Below are 19992 nucleotides of genomic sequence, written 5' to 3'. Positions count from 1 at the left end.
AGTGGACGGCTTTTTCTGCGGGAGCCCACTGCATGGGTCGCTGATTGGCCAAGGTCACCTGTGCTGTATGACTGGACCCACGCGGCCAGCGTTTGGTTGGTGTTGGCCGAGCCGTGCTGCAAGAACTGGGCTCACGTAGGTACAGGGGCCAGTCTGCCAGCCTTAATGACAGGCTCCTAATGAGAATGGTGCTAGCTACAAAACCCATTAGACTCAACCTAGGTCTCCTTTGATGCTGTCCCCCACGATTTCTCACCACGAGACCCCACCAAGACTGTGTAAGGACCATCCCTTTATCAATTAATCATAGCCATGTCCCATCTAAGCATAATTAGGCAGAAGCCACACCATCGCATGCACATTATTCACTTTCCCCCCACTGAAGGAGGCATTAAGTATTTATCTGCAAGTTAACAACCTGCTTTTCTCTGGCTCGCGCTTTCTTTCTCACATGCAGACTTTCCAGCTGTTAAGTATTCTCTGTTGTCCGTAGCGGGAAAGTAAGCTGAAAGCAAGAAAGGGTGAGACAGAGCGAGGGTGGAGACAGGAGAAGAAGACACAAAGACACTGAGATTGCGTTCAAGAGGGCTGAACAATCCTCTTTCTCTTCTAAATGATTCATACCCCCGAGGCTAAGGCCACGGGGGACTTGTCGTGCCACGCAGAAGAGAGACTTTTGAAAGCAGAAGCCCCGACTGCCACAGAAAATTTGTTCCACCAACCTCAAGTTCCTGACTCTTATTGACCAGTTGTTCACGCAGAGCTGTCAGCTCCTTCTTCATTAAATCACTCTCCTCTTCCGCCGTCCTCCTTTGTAACAAGCCGTTAATCTCCTGCTGCTGCCCGGTTACTCTCTGTGGCAATCAGGGTGACACAGAAAGAACAAAAAAAACCCAAAAAACTACAGGTTACATTAGGCATATCATTTTTTTAACCATCATTTTTTTAAAAATGTTGTAACAAAACAACAAGACTATCACTTTTATATTTGCTTTCATAATCAATTGGCCTTGATTAATGAGCTATTCATGAGATCTACAAAGCATGAGTGAATGCTTGTTGGAATTTCCTGGAGCTTAAGGTCATGCCATTCAGCGTCATATTTTTGCAGCAGTCCAAAACCCCAAAGTATTAAGTGTGCAGACAAAAGAAAGGCTGAAAAACATTATCAGCATTAATTTTCTAACCTGACAATCAATGAATAGACTAAATGCTTCAGCTCTTAAAACAAGCAATAGTGTAAAGTAATGACCACCCACTTTTTATATGTTTACTTCATGTTTTTTGGCAGCCTTTATGGCCTTAGTGGGAGGAGGCTGGCTTCTTAACACTGTATCAGCTGGGGTTTGGCATTGGCTGGTAATCCACAGTCTTCTGTGGGTACACCCCCCTCTCTCAAATAACACCGTGCTCTGGGATGCAATTAATTGCCATGTTGAGGGAAATCGCTCAGATATATCCAGATAGTGGATTTAGCGTTCCTTGCAACTCCTAGCTTGCCGTGCTAAGAACAGTGGGGCTTTAATAGATTTATACTGGAGAGCGGAAAATAAATTCAAACGCTGATAATGAGATGGGGAAGAACAATTTGAACCCCAGTAGCACTCAAGTGATAGAATAGTAGGGTGGAGGGGAAGCGGGTTGCGCCAAGTTAAGAGGTCTAGGACAGAAAGATTAGCGTCTGAAAATTCCCAGTACAGTTCAAAAATGAACGCTAATTATGTTACAAAAGCAGAGAGAGAGAAAGAGGTGAAAGAAAAAAAAAGAAAACCAGCAAGAACAAAAAAAAACATAATCAAAGTGGGAGAACTGATACATTAAGAAAAAAAATCTGAGATGCTATGTGGACTCAGCAGACCATCACATCCTTGAAAAAAGAAGGAAAACCTATTAATCACTCTGAGGGTATGGCTTAAGATTGCAGATGAGACGATGACTGTCAGAGGGCTGGATGACACAGCACAGAGTGCGGCGCTATCAAGGAACTTTTCAGAAGAAGTACAGCAAAACAGGCTTTAGAAACAAAGGGATTCCTCCTATAAAACTCATATAAACTGAGACATGGGCGTTACACTGAATGAGAGTAATAAATGAATGAGTTCATTAAATAGCTCTTAAAAAGCAGTTGAAAGACACAGAGCACAGTTAAGTCCCACCCCCACAGGATGGATTTGCAGCTATCTACCACCTCATCAATTCAGTCTATTAAAAAATAACCGAAAAGTATCCATCAGATTTGATAGATATCTAGATATCCATCAAATGTCTGTATATTAGGGTAAAGCATTTCAACAGTGTGAAACTTGTGTCACACTGTCACGTGGATAATTCAGAAGGCCGTAAGTAGTATTTGTTTTTGCTTGTAAGTGCCAAGCTTGCAAACACAGCAATGGAGTCGTCACCTATGATGACTTATACCTTAAAGGTACAAATGTTACACAAAAAAGTCCACCATAATCATATACCTTTTTGGTCCAGTGAGCAACTATTATGATTGCTGAGGAGGGTAATGTCAAAAAGCACTGGCAAGATGATGACTCCATTACAGCTAGTCTCATTAAGAATGAGCACCATTCTGGGTGAGGGACACTAATGAATGAGACTGACAGATGCTTCGGTGAAGAGATGATGATTTGGAGTAAATTACATTAGTGATGTCATTATCATTAGCCATCATACCACCAAGAACTATAACTCAGGGGTTAGAGCAAAAAAAGTAGGTATGAGAGAAAGATAAAGATCTAAAGGGAAATATTAAAGCAGCATAATAATTTTGTATTCATTTGTATTTTTATGGCATTTATGAATGAAAGTTTCAGCAGACAGTTAAACAAGCAAGACAAAAATGCTTGTTTGTAATAAAATGACCGTGAAAATGAAATAAAAAGCCCAAGGATTGATTTGTCTTTCTGTGAAAGACTCACTAAGAGCCACTAGAAATGGCTGCAACTTAAATGTCAACTATGAAGGCATATGACCACAAGCTCAGCCTGAAGATAAATGCTGCATTCCTTTTACAGCAGAAGTCGGATGTCAGAGCTGGGAGCAACGTCACTTCCAAGTTGAGCGCATTCCAGTAGCAGTTGGAAAAACAAGGGAAAACAAGCTTTATTTTGTTCCCTACCAAGGTAAAGCCATTCATCAATCGTTGGCAGAACAACAAAGATGCCAGCAGCATGCTCAAGGACAGAGCCTGGTCACTGTTTCGTGTATGGCTTATTTAGTCAGTCACAAATACATAACTGTGGTAGTACTACAGGTTTTACAGTTTCATTGTTGTGAAGTCAGGGTTGGTGGTGCTTCTACATTCGAAAGGAAAATTGGTTTGCAACCACCGGGTAAGCTAACTTTTAGCTCAGTACACGATGCAGGAACTTGGGAGCAGTTTGTTAATCGTGGAAACTGAAGCTGTACATGTACGTGTGTGTACAATATGTACACAGGGTATGGGCTTATTGCAATGCTTATTGGGGGGAAAAAGTAGAAAAAAACCCAAACCTAAATTTTTAGGTTTATATGTACTGGATGTGTTCCTCAAGTCTTGTGCTAGGATTGAGGGGGCACTCACATTAACTGATCCTTTCTGTGGCCAAGCGAGTTTGACCCCTAAGGTGAAGTTTGCTTGACTAGTGTAAGTGGTGTGTAATGTGCCGGTACCCTGGCCCACTTAGAGGAGAACCCAGGCATAGTTCATTTGGACTTGAGCACAGTATGCATGTAGCATGATTGCTATGTACGCACACTCCGGAGTAGCAGCTGTCTCCATTAGAAATCATTCTGCCAACTCATTAATAAACACGTGAGAGCGCAGTGTGTCACCACAACCCCATTGTAGCCACAATATTCATAAAAAGCTCATTCACAAGCACTCATGAGCCCATTGTGTACTACCAGAGCGCTTTTTCAAGAAAGAGAGACGAGTTGACACTCCGAGACAAACTGATGTGAACTTGGGTCGGATCATTAAGGGCAGTGTCAGCACAGGCCAGTGGGAAGTGGGCAGGGAAGGTGATTGTGCTCAGGCAGGGTACAAAGTAACCGTGCTTAGTGTGAGGACATCCTTACTCATTAAAGTGGCGCCTTTTGAATATTTTTTTCCTAATTATAATAATCATATGACGCAAGGAAACATAATGATGTGTGAGAAAAATGGAGAAAGAGACTACTTTGATATGTAAATCACAGCAGCCACACACTTCTGTGAGTGTGCAGAAGTGTGATGATTTTTGTTTTTGCATAAAACTCTGTAAATTTGTTTTGTGCATCAGCACTTTTTGAACATTTTCAACATATTTAAACTGCGTCGTGACAATTTGAATTCCTGTGATCAGATCTGACAGCAGGCCAGCAGCGAAAAAAGAAACTGACTTGCTGATGTTCATAAAGAAAAGTTGTTTGCATTAGAAAGTTAAAGCCGGTTAAGGAAAACATTATGATACCTGTTCCAACTCTTGAATCTTGTAGTCTTTCGACTGAAGGATCTCCAACACTTTCCTGTCCTTAATCTCAGCTTTGTGCTTCTCACTAGAAGGAAGAGTAAATACACAGAATATACATGTGTAAATAGTCAGCAACGATTAAGGACTTGAGAGCGTACAGAAGAATAGCTTTAACTATTTAGCTTACACTCAAGATTCTGTCCAATCTTACTGGCTTGAAACACATCGATTTCTAACTTTTCTCTATAAACAGATGCTACATATAAAAATAAGCATGAAGAACTCATTGATTTCATTACAAATGAGATTTTCAGTATAGGAAGTTCTCTGGTTTATGAGTGAGCATTGGCTGCATGCAGGTGAAAACCATGAGCTATCATCTGATAGTGATTTCACTTTTTTCAAAAATTCATCTACATTCATAGTTCGACTGTGAACACACGGAAAAGGAAATTCTTGGCCCAGATATCAACAATCCCTTTTCCAAATATCTGCTGGCTACTCTGGAAAGGTCAAAACACTGAATTTTGCCCCAGAGGGCAAGTTCTTGGACAAAAGTTTATCGGTTTCAACTCCAAATGTTTAATTATTGATCACCTGCTGCACTCATCAAAAAAAGATTCTTTTGCCTTAACATGTCGCCAGTGTTCTCATCATTATTTTAATATTTAATAATGCTAAACTGTAAGAAAATGAAAAGAAAAACTTTTTTTACTCACTGGCTACTTAAGCAGAATTACAGAGCAACAATACAGCAAAGTTTAAACCTCTCAAGCCCACTACTACCTCTTTTATCATAATGAACTTTTGCGGAGACACAAACAAGTCTGCAATTGGGGACCTGCTTGTTTCAACTACTCCGAACCACCGGGGACCATCTGTTCCCTCCGCTCATCAGCTGCTTCTTCTACACCTCAGGTCTTTGAGGCCTTCTCTATCGTCTCTTTGCCTCTTCTGATCAGCCCTCTCCCCTGGTACACACTGAAATAAGTATCTGGTGTCCCTGGAGGGGGCAGGAACGCAGGCAGGCCTAGCTGCATCTCCTCATATATTGGACTATGTTCACCATGTCCTGAGCATCCAACCAATCACTCTACAAGATCCACACAGGAAGGGGAGGGAGGGATGAATGGCGGCTCCCAGTGGACGACAGCGCTTGACTGGAGTCGACACAATTACCATGTCAATATCCTCTTGCGCATCAGGTGATACAATACACATACACTCTCTGGGTGCATGTTGCCCCACCTGTCTCAGCGGACTAACCCACTTTGATGGGTTTCCTAAGGGGCTATAAAGAACTCAAGTGGGTGTGGAGTAGAAATGAGAGGCACAGGTACTGAGGAGCACTCTGCTGCTGCACTGTGTTTTTACCTCTATTAAGGGTCTACTAACAACTAACAGACCTCAAAAAGTATGCGATGTGCACCAGTGAGGAAGAAAATATGATTTAATGTATCCCCTAAAGAAAAAAGTCAGTAAAACCTAAGTACTAAATAAAGCTTTACACAAAATTTAATGGCAGCTGGAACGCGTGAATAAACAGCTTTCAAACTTCAGCGATAAATCAGAGTCTCGTTATGTTTTTTGGGTGTTTTTTTTTTTAATCATAAGAGGAACGCAATTCATTTCTCCAGATGTGTCTTTTCCTACAAGTTCCCATGCCACTGTTCTCAATGGAGCTTAGCCATCCTGCAAAAGAGGTCATATTCAATCTCGCAATTTATCCAGTAAAGACAAGTATTTGGCAGGACTGTTTCAACTGTCCAGCATGTGAGCAGCAGTGGAAGAGTGTTTTCATTAAAAGGGTTTCCACTGTTTGAACTGCTAGACCAGGGATAAGAGGGCTTAAATCAGCATCTGCACCAGATTCCGTCATAACCCCAGTAGAACGGCCAAGGTGCTTTAAACACCCCTTGAACGACTTTCACACACACACACACACACACACACACACACACACACACACACACACACACACACACACACACACACACACACACACACACACACACACACTTGCTTCTCTTCACTTGCGAGATAAGGGGAAGGTTCGTCTGCTGAGCCTCTCAGGTAGCAATGTGAAAGATGAATCCACTCACCGCTCAACCACCAAACTGACAGCCTGGGTCAAGTCTGGATTTGCCACTTGCAGCCTTTTCCACAGAGACCACACAAACTCCTTGTCTGCCTGTGAGAGTAAAGGATTCAGCAAGTGAAGAGAAATTATTTTTGAGAAATGCGATGATAAAATTTGCATTTGATAAGCCCCTAAAAGGAAAAGCAGCAACACATTACAGCCCTTTTTCAGTGAGAAACAAAAAATTTGGATGCTCAGTGACATTAGCATATGACAACTGGGGGAAGTCAATCAATAATTTAAAGAACTTGTAAAAATATAAATATATAATATTTTTTTCATCTGTCCTGCCCTCTCTAATCATGAACCTCTCTCTAGCGGCAATCTCCATCGCTGAGATGTGACCTTCGACTCAAGGGGAGCGAGCGTTGACACTTGTCATTATGCACTATTTATGACTGGGGAGAGCAGGGATCCAAATCAAAACACAGCAGTCGAGCTTGCATTTTTCTTTATTAATCAATTGCTCTCCGGATATGTTTTCCACTACAGCTCCAAAGTAACTAGCCCCAAAGAAACTCAAAACTGATGACAGAGAGAGTCATCTTCAAGCAGAAAAACCCAGCCAGCCCCTGACACATTTCCAATTCAAATTGTCTCGCTGGTTTTTCAAACATTTTTAAGCTACATTACATTTAATGAGGGACATCTAAAAACTACATTTTCTGACATTAAAAGACAGAATTATACCAAATCGACTTAATATAAAATTATCTGATAAATTATGTTCACATCATCATAAGATAAAAGTCATCCCTCCCACTGGAATCTACTGGTCTCCAATTAGCACATGAATTTTAACCCCCTTCTCAAAAGTGTCTAATCAATTATTTACTGAAGTGGCAGAAGCAGACCTTGATAAGACCATGAGCTGAACATATAAAGTGGAAGGACTGTAGATCTCTGTCTCGATGCGCATCTGTGTGTTTTGGTGTGTGGATACACAGATCGGGAGCGGGGTGAAGCGGGGATAGAGATCTCACCAAATCAACCCTGGAATGCAGCTAACGATTAAATTAGTCAGCATGGTTTACTTGAAATACATGGTCTCCCTCTGCCTGGCCTTTGGCTGCCATTAGCCCTTCCATGGACAAATGTTCAGTCAGGACCCTCATCAAGAGCTCTCCTCGGCCGTATGCGTACTTAAAGATGCACTGAATATGTGTTTGATGATGGCTGAATTATTCATTTGGAATCTAGAAACTGAAACACCACGAGCTAAACATACCAGAGAGAGAGCGAGAGCCACTGGAATTCAGCACATATTAGTAAAATTAGCATGGTCTAGCAGGAACATTTGCTGGCTGACAGATGAGTGTCTTTGTAGTTAATGGCTGTCCTGAAGTAATCATGCAAGAGACTTAAGACATCAGTAGTATTCAAATGCCACAATTTAAATTGTGCACGGTAGAACTTAACGTCCTCAGATATGCAGAATCAGTGATCTACTCCAGATAAGACCACCAAAGATGGCTTTCGTGTCAGCTCAATATAAGTGAGTCTGAAGTGAACAAAATATACAGCGCGTAGTCCTAAATACAAGTGAGAATAACATTTTTTATAATGGTTTTTAAGTTTAAAGGTGCAATCAAATGTTAAAGTTTGCAGGCAAAAGGCCTACTCTTATCCATTTCAAGGTTGTTGGGTTGGAGGCTATTCCAGGGCAGGTCGCCAGTCTTTCTCAGGGATGACACAGAGACACACATCTACGGCCGATTTAGGATCACCAGTTAACCTAACGCACATGTCTTTGAACCGTGGGAGGAAGCCGGAATACCCTGAGAGAAACAATCTAATCACGGTATTACAAAAATTAGATGTCAGAGAGGGTTTTGCTTGGCTAATATTTTCTTGGGGCAAAATTCATGGAGAAAATTTGCAAAACTAACATTATCAGATGACACGACTTTGTCTTAAAAATAAATTTACTCGCCAAATAATTGTCTCACTTTTTATTCAATGACTTTCATACTGTTTCATCACTCATACATAATTCTTTTTCTTTCTTTTTTTAAGGTGTGTCAAGGCAAGACTAAGAATGGGCCTCTGGAGAATGATTACCCACATAACCATAATCAGTCTGCATGCAGTGAACAAGAAAAGTTTGTTTCCTTTGACAGAAATCTCTCCACTTTCCTGTCATCTCTATCATTCGACAAACAGCTCTAGTAAATAAACCCCAGGTTAACAAAACCAGTTACATAAACATTTTTATTACAGTCGTGGGGATTTTTTCCCCTCTTGTCTCCGGCAAAGTTATTTCAGCTGTCACTTACTCACACTGACTACCGGTGCATTTGCAGAAGACACAATATGTTTCTTTTGTTTATTTAATCACATACGCCAATACATGGATTCACTCCACTCTGATGCCTTTGTGTTCTCTCACTGAATAAACACTTGAAAATTGGCTCCCGAAGTCAAACCAAAGTTTATGCAGAGGATAAATAAGGTAACAGGCGCACATGTGGTTACACACAAACAGCAGCACAACGAATGTTTGTGCCCAACATGTTAGGTGGTTTATATTTCTACTTCTATTACAAAACTCAAATGTAACACCTCATCTGCTGAACCCCACAGCTGTCTGCCTACCTGTGTAGCAAGGTGGTGTGGATACACAAAGTGAGAAATGCTGGGATCAATTCACTCATGTTATTAGACACCACCTGGTGGTGAGTATGCAAGGACTCCCTCAATCACTGACTCACAAAGTGAACATGAAAGCCTTTGGAAATCTGCTCATGAGCATGTCGTGCCTGTGTGTGTATTATCTGACGGGGGCCCTCCACACTTTTTCCTGTCTGTGCTAGACATTCATTAAGGGTATAATCAGGACATTTACATATGTATGAGGGAGATAAATATGCTTTATCTAGTCAGTCAAATGTGCTTTATTTTAAAATCACAAGTAGCATCATGTAAAGGGGTGGTTTTCCTGCTAGTCATTCACAGACCTCGAAATTCTATTCTCATGCTTATCTTTCATCAATCCTCATTTTATATTAAATAAAGTCTGGTGACATGGCTGGTATGCAACACACAGAGATCAAATTAACAGTAATTACTTAATTTTGAAATTAATGAAGGTCCACAATTTATAGCAGTGAGTGAGAATTGAAAAAAAAAGAATGCTCAGCCTGGAGAGTAAAAGGTGCTGACAACTGTGTGATACATATGTAGTCTGAAAAAAAGTCATAGTCATAGTGATAAATAAAGTAAAGATAAATATAGTGAGTTACACTTTTTAACACTGACAAGAGTTATGTAGAAATCACAGCCAAATGAACGCTTTGTTTGTAACAGTGATGTAGTGATAAGGGTTGTAACGATGTTATACTCAAGTAATCTGGACAAATCCCTATTTTAGGGAAATCAAATGGGTTTTTTTCTCCTACTTTTAACTAAATCCAACATTGTACAATGAGCAGTGATAAAGTACAGAAGTGTGTGCACATGGCTTTAAAACAAAAACCCAAAACAAAATGCATTCACACACCTGGCATTGCAAAAGCTCATCTGATAAAGTCTTCACCTGCTCCTCCAATACCAGGGTGCGAGCATCGTCTTTTGAGCTCATTTTCAGACCTGCAAGAAGGCAAAAGAAAAAGGGTTGTAGTGATGAAATATTAAAAGAAAAATCTCAGTAACTTGCAGCAGTGGATCAAAACAAACATGGCACAGCTCAGCTATTTAAACAACATGTGATTAGACTGCTTTGCATCGGATTGACAAAACTACTTGGAAAGGATTTTAGCTGACTGAAACCATATCGACAGGGACTTTGAATTTATTTATGTGATGTTAGCATATTGGGGTTCCAGGTTTCTACCGCGAGCTGAGGAAGAAATAAGCAAGCGTCCAGAGGACTGATAAGTTCTTACCTATTTCGATCGCTTGCTAACCAGGCAGATATCAACCCCGCAGCAGCACCAGGAAGACCAACACTGAGATTACCGGTACTTAGCTAGCGTTAGCCACGTAAAGCATAAAGAGTTACACTCTTTCTGGTGTTGACAGCTTTCTGAAGTCAGAGCGCTAGAAAAAAAAACGTTACGACATACTTCGAACTGTGAGAAATTGAAGGGTTCACCCGTGTACATCCGTTATATTGTTTTGTACAACGCCAGATGAAACTTCTGTGTGGATAACACGGCTGTCAGTAACCAGGGAGACGGTTTCCTCTTTTCAAACAAGCCCGCTGTTTTCCGCTTCTGTCCCTCCGCGTCACAGCCGTCACGTCACTTCACGACAGTAGCAGTTCATAGATGGCAGTATGATCGGGATCGGCAAGGGGAACGCGCGGGTCAGTTTTGATTGGCTTTTTTGGGATTTGTTAAAACAGTTGTTTGTTGCTGTTTTTCTTTTGTTTTCCAAAATGAAGTGTTGCACACTGATAGCCTCCTGAACTGTGATTTTAAGAAGTTTTTCCCCTATTTATGAAAAGGAATAGTTTCATAGTTTTGTATTTTCTGATATATATATATATATTTTCTTTTTCACTTTGAATTTTTGTTTTCAATTTAGGTCACTTTCATTGAGATTCAGGGGCGAATCTAGGTTCAGAGTTCTAGGGGGGCTCAACCCCCAGTCATCATGTTATGTGCACAGTGCCACATAATTAATATTAAAAGAATATGCTGCCTGCAAATGCACTCAATGCAATTTTAACTGGGTGCATGTTACAATCTTACCTTCAAAAGCAACTGAATTAGTTAAATGGGCTAGTGCATAGGTGTCAAACTCTGGCCCGCGGGCCAAATTTGGCCCACAGCCTAATTACATTTGGCCCACAAAGCCATACCAAATTACTATTAGAGCTGGCCTACTGGTATTGTACAGCTAATATATATATATTGTTTAGTATTAAGCTTTGCTTGTTCCATATTCAGTTTTTCAGCAAAACTTGTTTGAGTCCATAAGAAAAGATTCATTCTTATATCTAGAGGAAGATATTTTTTTTTTCAATAAATATTAATGTTAGCCTGCGACGCTGTTCCAGTTTTGAATTTTGGCCCACTGTGTATTTGAGTTTGACACCCCTGGGTTAGTGTTTAAGAGTAATTCAAAGTGAATAATCACACCTTTCAATATTATACACTTGTTTTAAGGTGGTCAATTTACTTATCAAACTTTGGGCATAGGTTTAGACCAGAATTCTCCAAAGTAAGAAGTAACTATTTGCAAAGAGAAAGGATAAAAATGCACAACTTTGTTTCAGTCTCTTAACCACGTGCAGTCATCTGAATCATAAACCGCTGTATTTATTCAATAAAGATGGCAGAAAATCACCCTCCCTGTCCATACACATGGATATGAAGCAAACATGTAAGAGCTGCTTTTACAATATAGTTTTTTAATTCATACAAAACCCTCCTTTTATTGTGCAGACAAATAGATTTGTAGTCTGTCACATCAATTTCATTCTGTTGAGCCAAGTTTAGAGTGGAATGAATCCCTTAAAAAGCTATCATTCACATAAATAAGTTCTGTCTAGAATGTCCACCGGCATTTTTATGCGTGCTACTGAAAAAGCGTACGAAGCATCTATGAATTGCATGTAAAAATATTTTGTGAAACACAATTATTACTTCAATATCTGCCTATTTACTCACCTGGTTATATCACTCCTTAGTTATGTGAAGTCATCATCAATGAATGTGGTCAAAACAGGAGCTACACCACAATTTTGTGTTAACTTTGACTAAATGTCCACTCTTGTTTCTTTTTAAGCCTTCATCCTGCTCTCTCCCTTTCTCTTCCTCTCTATCTTATTCTCTGTCTTTGCGCTGCTAACAAAAACTTAAATGTAACAGTGAAACACAATTTACAACCTAAAAAAAAGCCATAAACTGATGCTTATCCAGTGACACATAACAGCCTTTTGACCTGATGTCAGCTGGAACTGAAGCTGTACTATAAACAAACAATAAAGCCAAATTTGACCAGAATAGGAACACAAATCTTTAACAAACTAAAAAAAAGTGCATCAGCTCCTTGTTTGGTAATGTGCAATATATAACAGCATATTTAAAGAAAAAAGTTCAAATTTGCTAACAAGGTTAGCTGTGTATGTATGAAAGCTAACACTATTCAGAGAACAAATAAAAATAAGTGGACACTTGTTAAGTCCTAGGTTTACTTTTTAGAACGAAAGGAATGAAGGTAAAAAACCATGTCGACATGATGTAGTGACGTTCATATTAATATTATTTTTAAGCACACAGGACTCTTCAAACATAGTTTTAAAGTACAGATGGGTGTCTCTTGATACTACCCTTACACAGACACACACACATGTATTCTATATAAAATAAAGGTTCCTCTGTGTCTGTAATCACTGCTTTGTTCAGTTATAAATCCCCAGTTTGAACAACCTGAGCAACCACACACGATGGCAAAGAAAAATGACATGGAAATTTGATATTGATCTTTATGTGTATTTGGCAGATAGAATTACTGTTTTCCTTTTAAAATAGGTACTTACTCCTGTTGATATTTATCCATGTCTTCAGTTTTAATGAGTCGCTGTAAGGTTAGAGACAGTGTGCCCAATGATTCTCGACTCTATAGCTTGGGTTTTGAGAGCTGAACATAAGCAAAGGGAGGGTAAAGGAAAATGAACAAAGACACGTGTTTGACATCTGTTTTTTGCTGGTGAGACAAGACAACTCCATATTGTGTGGCTAATGTACTTAAGTGTCCAGCCAGATTTGGAGCACAGGGTGAGAGAGGGAAATGAAGAAATATGATGACTGGCTCTCCTCTTGAGTCAGACAAATGTTGGTTCATCTGCTCACTGCTCCACACTCACACCCATGCATGCATGCACACGCACAACCACACACACTTGCATACACACACACAGACACAAAGAGAAAAGATGCAATTGACTTAGTATGATTAGGCTGTTCCTTGACCCACAAACACTGCCTCTCATTAAGATCCTCATTTGCAGAACAATTTTAGAGGCAGTAGACTGGTACATAATGTGCAACATCTGCCTGCCCCCTGTTTCTTGTTCAGAGACACAAACTGACACATGGTATCTGTGAATAAGCCCCTTTCTCACTGTCATCATGACGACATGTGACCAGCAGAGTTTGAATCTGACTTCTTCTTCTGCAGGTCAAAATCTTTAAGGCGAAACCGAGCACTTGAAAAATGTTAGATAAAGCGTCTCTTATGAGAAAACCTGAAACCGATTTGGTTACTCTACGGTCAAATTATGAAAAAGAAGGCTGTTTTAAGAACATTTAAGAGAAGAAGTGAAGAGTGGAAGATTACCTTCTAACTTATCCCTTCTTTCATCATCAAATTATTTAGCTAGAGACACTTACAGTTGCGTACACAGGCATGTTCCACCATGTTTTGGCAGCGTCTCTTGCTGCTCTCTCCTGTATGTGAAGCAGCCAGTATCTCCCTTTATTTGGTGTTTGTACTGCTAAAGACAGATTAATCCAGATCCAGAGTTTGAGACTGTCTCAGGTATATAAAGCAGATCTAAGCCAAGCACAGTTTCACAATAACCAATTATGTGATTTGTGCATTTACATTTATAAAAAAAAATCCCACACTCGCTGCAGCCTTTTCTTGATTTTACTTCCTTAACCTATGCATAAATACATAAAAGATGTATTCTTTATGCATAAAACTGTATGCAAAGTGTACTGCAAGAGGTGAAGCATATATAAATGCAGTTTAGTCCTATTCCACTATCTAAATGTGTGTCCTCATACAGATCAGGATCTACACGATCCAAAGATAAGCTTGCAAATTTTATGAGTTTCTTAGGTAAAATTTATATGAAACACTGTAATATTCATGTTTTTGTGAGTATTCTTTTTGGGTTCACATTGTAACTTTCAACTTTTTCAAAGCTAACTGTGGATAAATAATAAATTACCATAAAGTCAGTGGACGTACATGGGTGGTAGGAATAACGGGATCCTTTTTTTTTTTTTCCGAAAAAAAGCACATACTATTGCTTGTAGATACTGAAAGCACAGTTTGCTCATAGAATTGCAATGATCCATCCAAGAATAATACATGTAGAGAATGTTCAGCATAGACTATGTTTGATGGGCGCTAGTTGAGCTCAGTGGGATGAGCAGCCGGCCAGCCCGGGTTCGAGTCCGACCCCCTGCCCTTTGCTGCATGTCCTACCCTCTCTCTCTCCTTCCACCTTTCCGTCAGTCTTCACTATATCAATCCAATAAAGCCAGAAAAAAAAGCCAAAAATAAGTCTACTTTTGATTACATACATAATAACCTCAGTGCTGTTTAATGCAAATAAAGCATGGATGAAAATGAATCACCTCAAAATATTAATTCTAAGTTTAACAGAGAACTCTAAAATTGACCTGCAGATGTGTCTCTCAAAGGATACTTCTTACTATTCATGATCTCTGGGGTGTTTGTAGAGAGTTAATTGAATGATTAAACTCGGTGCTCTGATGGAAGAAAAGGCAGCTATTCATGTGTCAGTCAGCGCATACAGCAAAATTAAATAGTTGGGTTCCTGAGATCATGTACCAAACCAAACCAAAGCGCAATACCATCTTAACACTACAGAGTATGACTCAACAAATGTAAGCACTGCAGTAGCAAATGTAAACTGACTCTTGTTGAAGTTGTCTTTGCGAGCCAATTGCCAAACCGTAAGGTGCCACCCTTTGAAACAAGATGGCTCTTGCACTGACAGTCCCAGCAAGCACGCTTGTCTTACTTCTGTTCTGCCTCAGCTGAGTCACGGGGAAGTTCAAGTGCCAGGCAGCATTTAATCTACCAGGGGAAGAAGTGACACAGGATTGTGATCATGCAAATGCACCTGCATGAAAAATTCAAGAACGAAATGACAAGCCCTGGTGTGCCAGCGCTGACAGAGGAAGGAAGAGAGGCACATCCCGGGGAAAAACATGACACTCCATGGAGAATTGTGAAAGCACAGTCTCCGCCTGCCGCCTCCGGTAAGTGGGATATTGTCTGCATTAATGTGGCCTAGCTTTGATGCTGAGGGAAGAAAGAACCTGAGAACTGCAGAAGATGACAAAAGGTACTAAAGAGTCACAAGTCCTCCACTTTAAAGGAACATCAATCGTACAAATGCCAGTTGGGATGTCAAACCTGCGCAGTGTTTAGTACATCACTCCCACTGCGTACAAATGAGACAGGCTCCAACATGTGAGCGTTTACAGTAAAGGCTTTGAAACACAGTCACTATGCAATACGGCTGATGACTCTATTTGTTGAGTAAGATAACAATAAGCTGCTATCACACCAAGTGTCTTTTGAAACCAAAGTCACAAATCTTTTAAATCGCAAACTAAGTTCATGTCCACTTGCTGACATTTTAAGACTTGTTTGTACGCATTTCTGTTCGAGTGATGCCCTGAGGAGGGATATTATTTCTCTCAGTGGAGTCTGTGGGAGAATTGTCAGCCACTTTTGACCCCAAGCATGAGCCATCCTCATGCTGAATCCTGTGAGACCTTGGACTGCCTTACAAAACCCCAGGACAGAGAAACCATTGATTACCATTTCTTTCCCCCCTGTTTCAGCCGTTAGACTGACAATATCTGTGCACCTAAATCAGACCACTCAAGCTCAAAACCTTCCCTCGCCATAAACCTTACACTTTGTTTTTTCCTATTATGTGCATTCCTGTTTGCATGTGATTTAGATGCCCTCCCCTCCCCATTAGCACCCATCTCCCCACATACTGTATGCACAAACCCCCTTGTTCATGTCTAACGCCAGCCCCAAAGAGATGACACGGACGTCTGTTTGACTCCCATCTGATGACCTTCTGGTCCTACCCTTAACAAACTGGAGCACTCATAAAGGATGAATTGATCTGCAAGACACACCTCTCAGAGGCAGCGTCGTATATGTGTATGTGTGAGCTTCTGTGCGTCCACGGTGCCATGAACTGCAGGGCCACACTCGCTAACAACTCACCCAACTAAAGTGCCATTCCACCCACAGTTAGACCCCTCAGGATGTGTGGGAACAAGGAGTCAGACTATTTCCCTTGGGCTGCTGCCGGAGAGCTTGTCCTTTGCTTGGTGAAAGGGTAAATTAAGTTCATATTTCCCTTGAGTATGAGAGAAGAGACTAGGACATGGGACATTGATCGCCCTGAGTAAATGTTGTCCAGTTGGAAAACAGCTTTTAGATGAGAAAAGTATTTGTCTTATTTCCAACACCTGTGCTTCGCTCTCAGTGAATTAGAAGGGCTCAAACTCAGAGACTGATATACCAAGTCATCTCAGTATAAAGGCACGATTTTACTTCAGTGATGCTCATCGAACCCTTTAATTCTCTTTTGATCAACCTCCAGCACCTGAAACTGTCTTGACGCCTTTTTCTGTTCAAGCTTAAGACTTCAGGTTCACTCAGATTGAGTTTTGAAAGGCAGCAGGTCATGCATGTGTGAAGTCCTACAAAGGCAAATCTGTTAATTGAGGTTCATAGATAAATTTGATGCCATTTCATTGTAACACACAATGTCTGGTAGAGAATAACAGCCATTAGACATTTAAATGACTACTTGTTATCAGACAAAGTATGTCTACTAGCAGGCAGATATTTCAAATGTTCATAATTTAAATGACTTGGAACTGCAAAATGTGAGTTAAACTTTCATTTCTTCACATGACCACTAGAGGACTTCTATGTAATCTGATTATGCTACATTAGATTATGCAGCAGGCAGCTTATCATTGATTAGTAGAAATAAAAATTGCTATCTGAGCCTACTAGTAGGTATAGGAAGGCACCCACCAACCAGATGTATGAGGCTACTGATAACAGCCATTCAACGGACTTATGACATCCAAATAAAATGTTCATTGAATGGGGTATCGATCTGGCATCAGAAACATCATGTGACAAGAAGCAGCTAAAAAAGAAAAAAGCTCTTCAGGTCATTAACTGCCTCCAGACTGTTGAAGAAAACTTACAGTGAGAGCCAGTCCTCTGAAAACTCTTGGGTTTTCTTGGGGATGGTTGAATTGACCTTTCTGGACCTTTTTGTGCTTTACTAGTGACTGGAACTTAATGAACAGGAGCACCTCTGTGGATTTGATGGATCCACAAAATGTGATGCAGCAGCTGATGGCCATCCCAGGAGGTGGAACACTTCAGCAGCAGGTTCAATAGCTCATTATCGGCAGTCCCGCTGGGTAATTAATGAACAGTGGGATCCTGTCACAGCGACAGATAAACATATACTTTTCCTCCCTATCAAGCCTCCTGCAGCAAACATTGTATGTCCGTATCTTTTTCTTTTTTTTTTAAAAGATGCATTATATTTGTTCTAAAAATAAATATGATTACACTATTTACGTCCCAGGACATGTTAATGAGTTGAAAAATGAATTTGCTAGTCGTCTTCACAGAATACATGAAGTGCAAGTTGATGTTTTCACAGAAGGAAATTTATCTACTCTGTATGGTCATTTATGGTTTGGCAGTGGTCAGGGTACAGCATATAATAACTACAGCAATAAAAAGCATAATACATAAATATACATACAGATGTTACCTCTAAGAAGACGTAATGCATATAATTTTGTGAGTACACAGCTCAGTTTATCAGTATCATTAAAATGAATGCCCACTTAGTGTTAATGACGTGTATAGTAAGCCAATATCGATCAGTTACTGCCCCATATGCAGTATCAGATTTGATAGGGGCTGATGTTCATGTTTTGGCTTTTCTGTTGTAAAATTAAACTTTTTTTAAATTTTGTATTTTTTATGCCATGACCCAAAACTTACATTTAGATGTCTGAAGCTGATGGTTCACTTTGGGCCCATAAATTTTTTGTTGAATGTGTGTTTGTTGAGGTCGTGATTTGACATCTTAATGTTGTTAGGGTACAGGCAACAACATTACTGTGACTGAGGTTAGGGGAAATATTGTTAAATGACAAAGTAAGTTTTTTATTATGGTGTTGGAAAAAGGACCAAACCTCTAATGGCCTTACCTGTATTGCTTGCCATATAATCCGGAGCTTAGATTTAAAACTTTTTATATTGTTAGCCAGTCATTCTGAGTGACAAAGTAACGAGCCAGGGACCTGTTTGGCCCTGCTCATAGAATCCAGCCCACCCCAAAAGAAGTGCAATTGTTCCAAAAATCATGAGGTAAGAAAATAATGAGAAGGTGAAAATACACTATGGCTAGCCAGACACTCACTATCATAACTTTACTATCTCATCTGTTTGTCATAACATAGATTTATCGTCATCTGATAGTTTGGCAGCAAAGCAACAACAAAGAAAAAAAATGTCATGTTAGCCTTTGATAAGCTCTGTATACACATCCATAGCTCTTGATATCTACACGGTTAATCAACACTCTGAAATAGAAAACACTTCCTGAGTCAAATTAAAGCAACATCAAAGCACTTGAAGTCAACACAAAATAGATTCAAGCACAATTTTTTTCTGGACAATCCTTTAAAGGCTTTTTGTTTTGTTGCTCACATAAGTATGTAATATCTCATTTAATTAGCAAACTAAGCCCTCTGACAAACAGGCATATGGTCCTCGCTCTCCCACGGCCTTGGCCAAGGAATGAATATGCATATCCTGGGACCTCAGTAGCTTGTTACCCTGGAATGAATTCTACACAAGCCTAATCCCTGATCTATTATTTACCCCTTGACCAAACATGCAAGTGGGGCTTCCAGACGCTTGACTTGATAGAAATGACTGCCCTGGGATTCCACTGCCTCTCTCACCCCAGCGGAAAGCCGGGCTGAGGCAGGCAGGCAGGCAGTCACTCCGATGAGAGTGAATGTTTCTCTTTTTCTGTTCCACTCTATCCTCTAACTAACACAACACCCTCAGACACACACTCATACACAGACACACACCCCTCACTCCTTCAAGTCTTCACTCTCCAGATGTCTTAGTCAAATGTTGAGCAAATCATCATAAAAACAAGTGCACAATGAAACTTTAATGAGCACGCCTAATTCTGAGGGATCTGAGGGACAGCTCAGGGAATCAGTGTCACATCCCTGCTGAAGGCAACAACGGAAACTATTTCAAACTGCTTCAAACACGCGTGCGCGCGCACAAGCGCAGGGTCGCACGTGTGTTTGCCTTAGAGAACAGAAAGTAAAAAAGTAAAAAAGGGCGAAGATTTCTTGTTATAACATGAAATTCTGTGTCCGACGCTAAAGAGCTGATACAGCATTCAAAATCACTTTCTTTTTTCCCCTTTTTTTTTGTTTAATGCATTGCTCCTTCAGCCTGATCTGAAGAACTCCCCCTTTTGACAGTACTGTTAAAAATCGGCAGTATTATTTAGACTAGAACATTATATATTATCTAAATGCACACGAAGAAAAAGAAATATCATTGAATCACTGCTGCTTCTCAAATATTGAAAGCTTT

The 19992-nt window shown here is 40.2% G+C and overlaps 1 protein-coding gene across 3 annotated transcripts in view; it reads right to left on the bottom strand.

Moving 5' to 3' along the window:
* Positions 1-11116, bottom strand: part of cntln (centlein, centrosomal protein) — a 93148-nt gene extending 82032 nt beyond the window's left edge. For 2 of the 3 annotated variants that reach the window (XM_082536834.1, XM_082536835.1), the window contains exons 1-5: positions 10464-11116; positions 10079-10167; positions 6542-6630; positions 4440-4524; positions 723-854 (exon numbers count right to left, since the gene is read on the bottom strand). In XM_082536834.1, coding sequence (XP_082392960.1) covers positions 723-854; positions 4440-4524; positions 6542-6630; positions 10079-10159 — 387 coding nt within the window. In that variant the 5' untranslated portion in view covers positions 10160-10167; positions 10464-11116. The remainder of the gene's footprint in view (positions 1-722; positions 855-4439; positions 4525-6541; positions 6631-10078; positions 10168-10463) is intronic. The other variant, XM_082536836.1, reaches the window with a different exon arrangement.
* Between the last annotated feature and the right edge of the window lie 8876 nt (positions 11117-19992).

The sequence above is a fragment of the Aulonocara stuartgranti genome, assembly GCF_965226115.1.
Source record: "Aulonocara stuartgranti genome assembly, chromosome: 6".
NCBI classification, from domain to species: domain Eukaryota; kingdom Metazoa; phylum Chordata; class Actinopteri; order Cichliformes; family Cichlidae; genus Aulonocara; species Aulonocara stuartgranti.
Note: the sequence above shows the minus strand (reverse complement) of the source record. Positions and strands in the feature narration are given on the sequence as shown.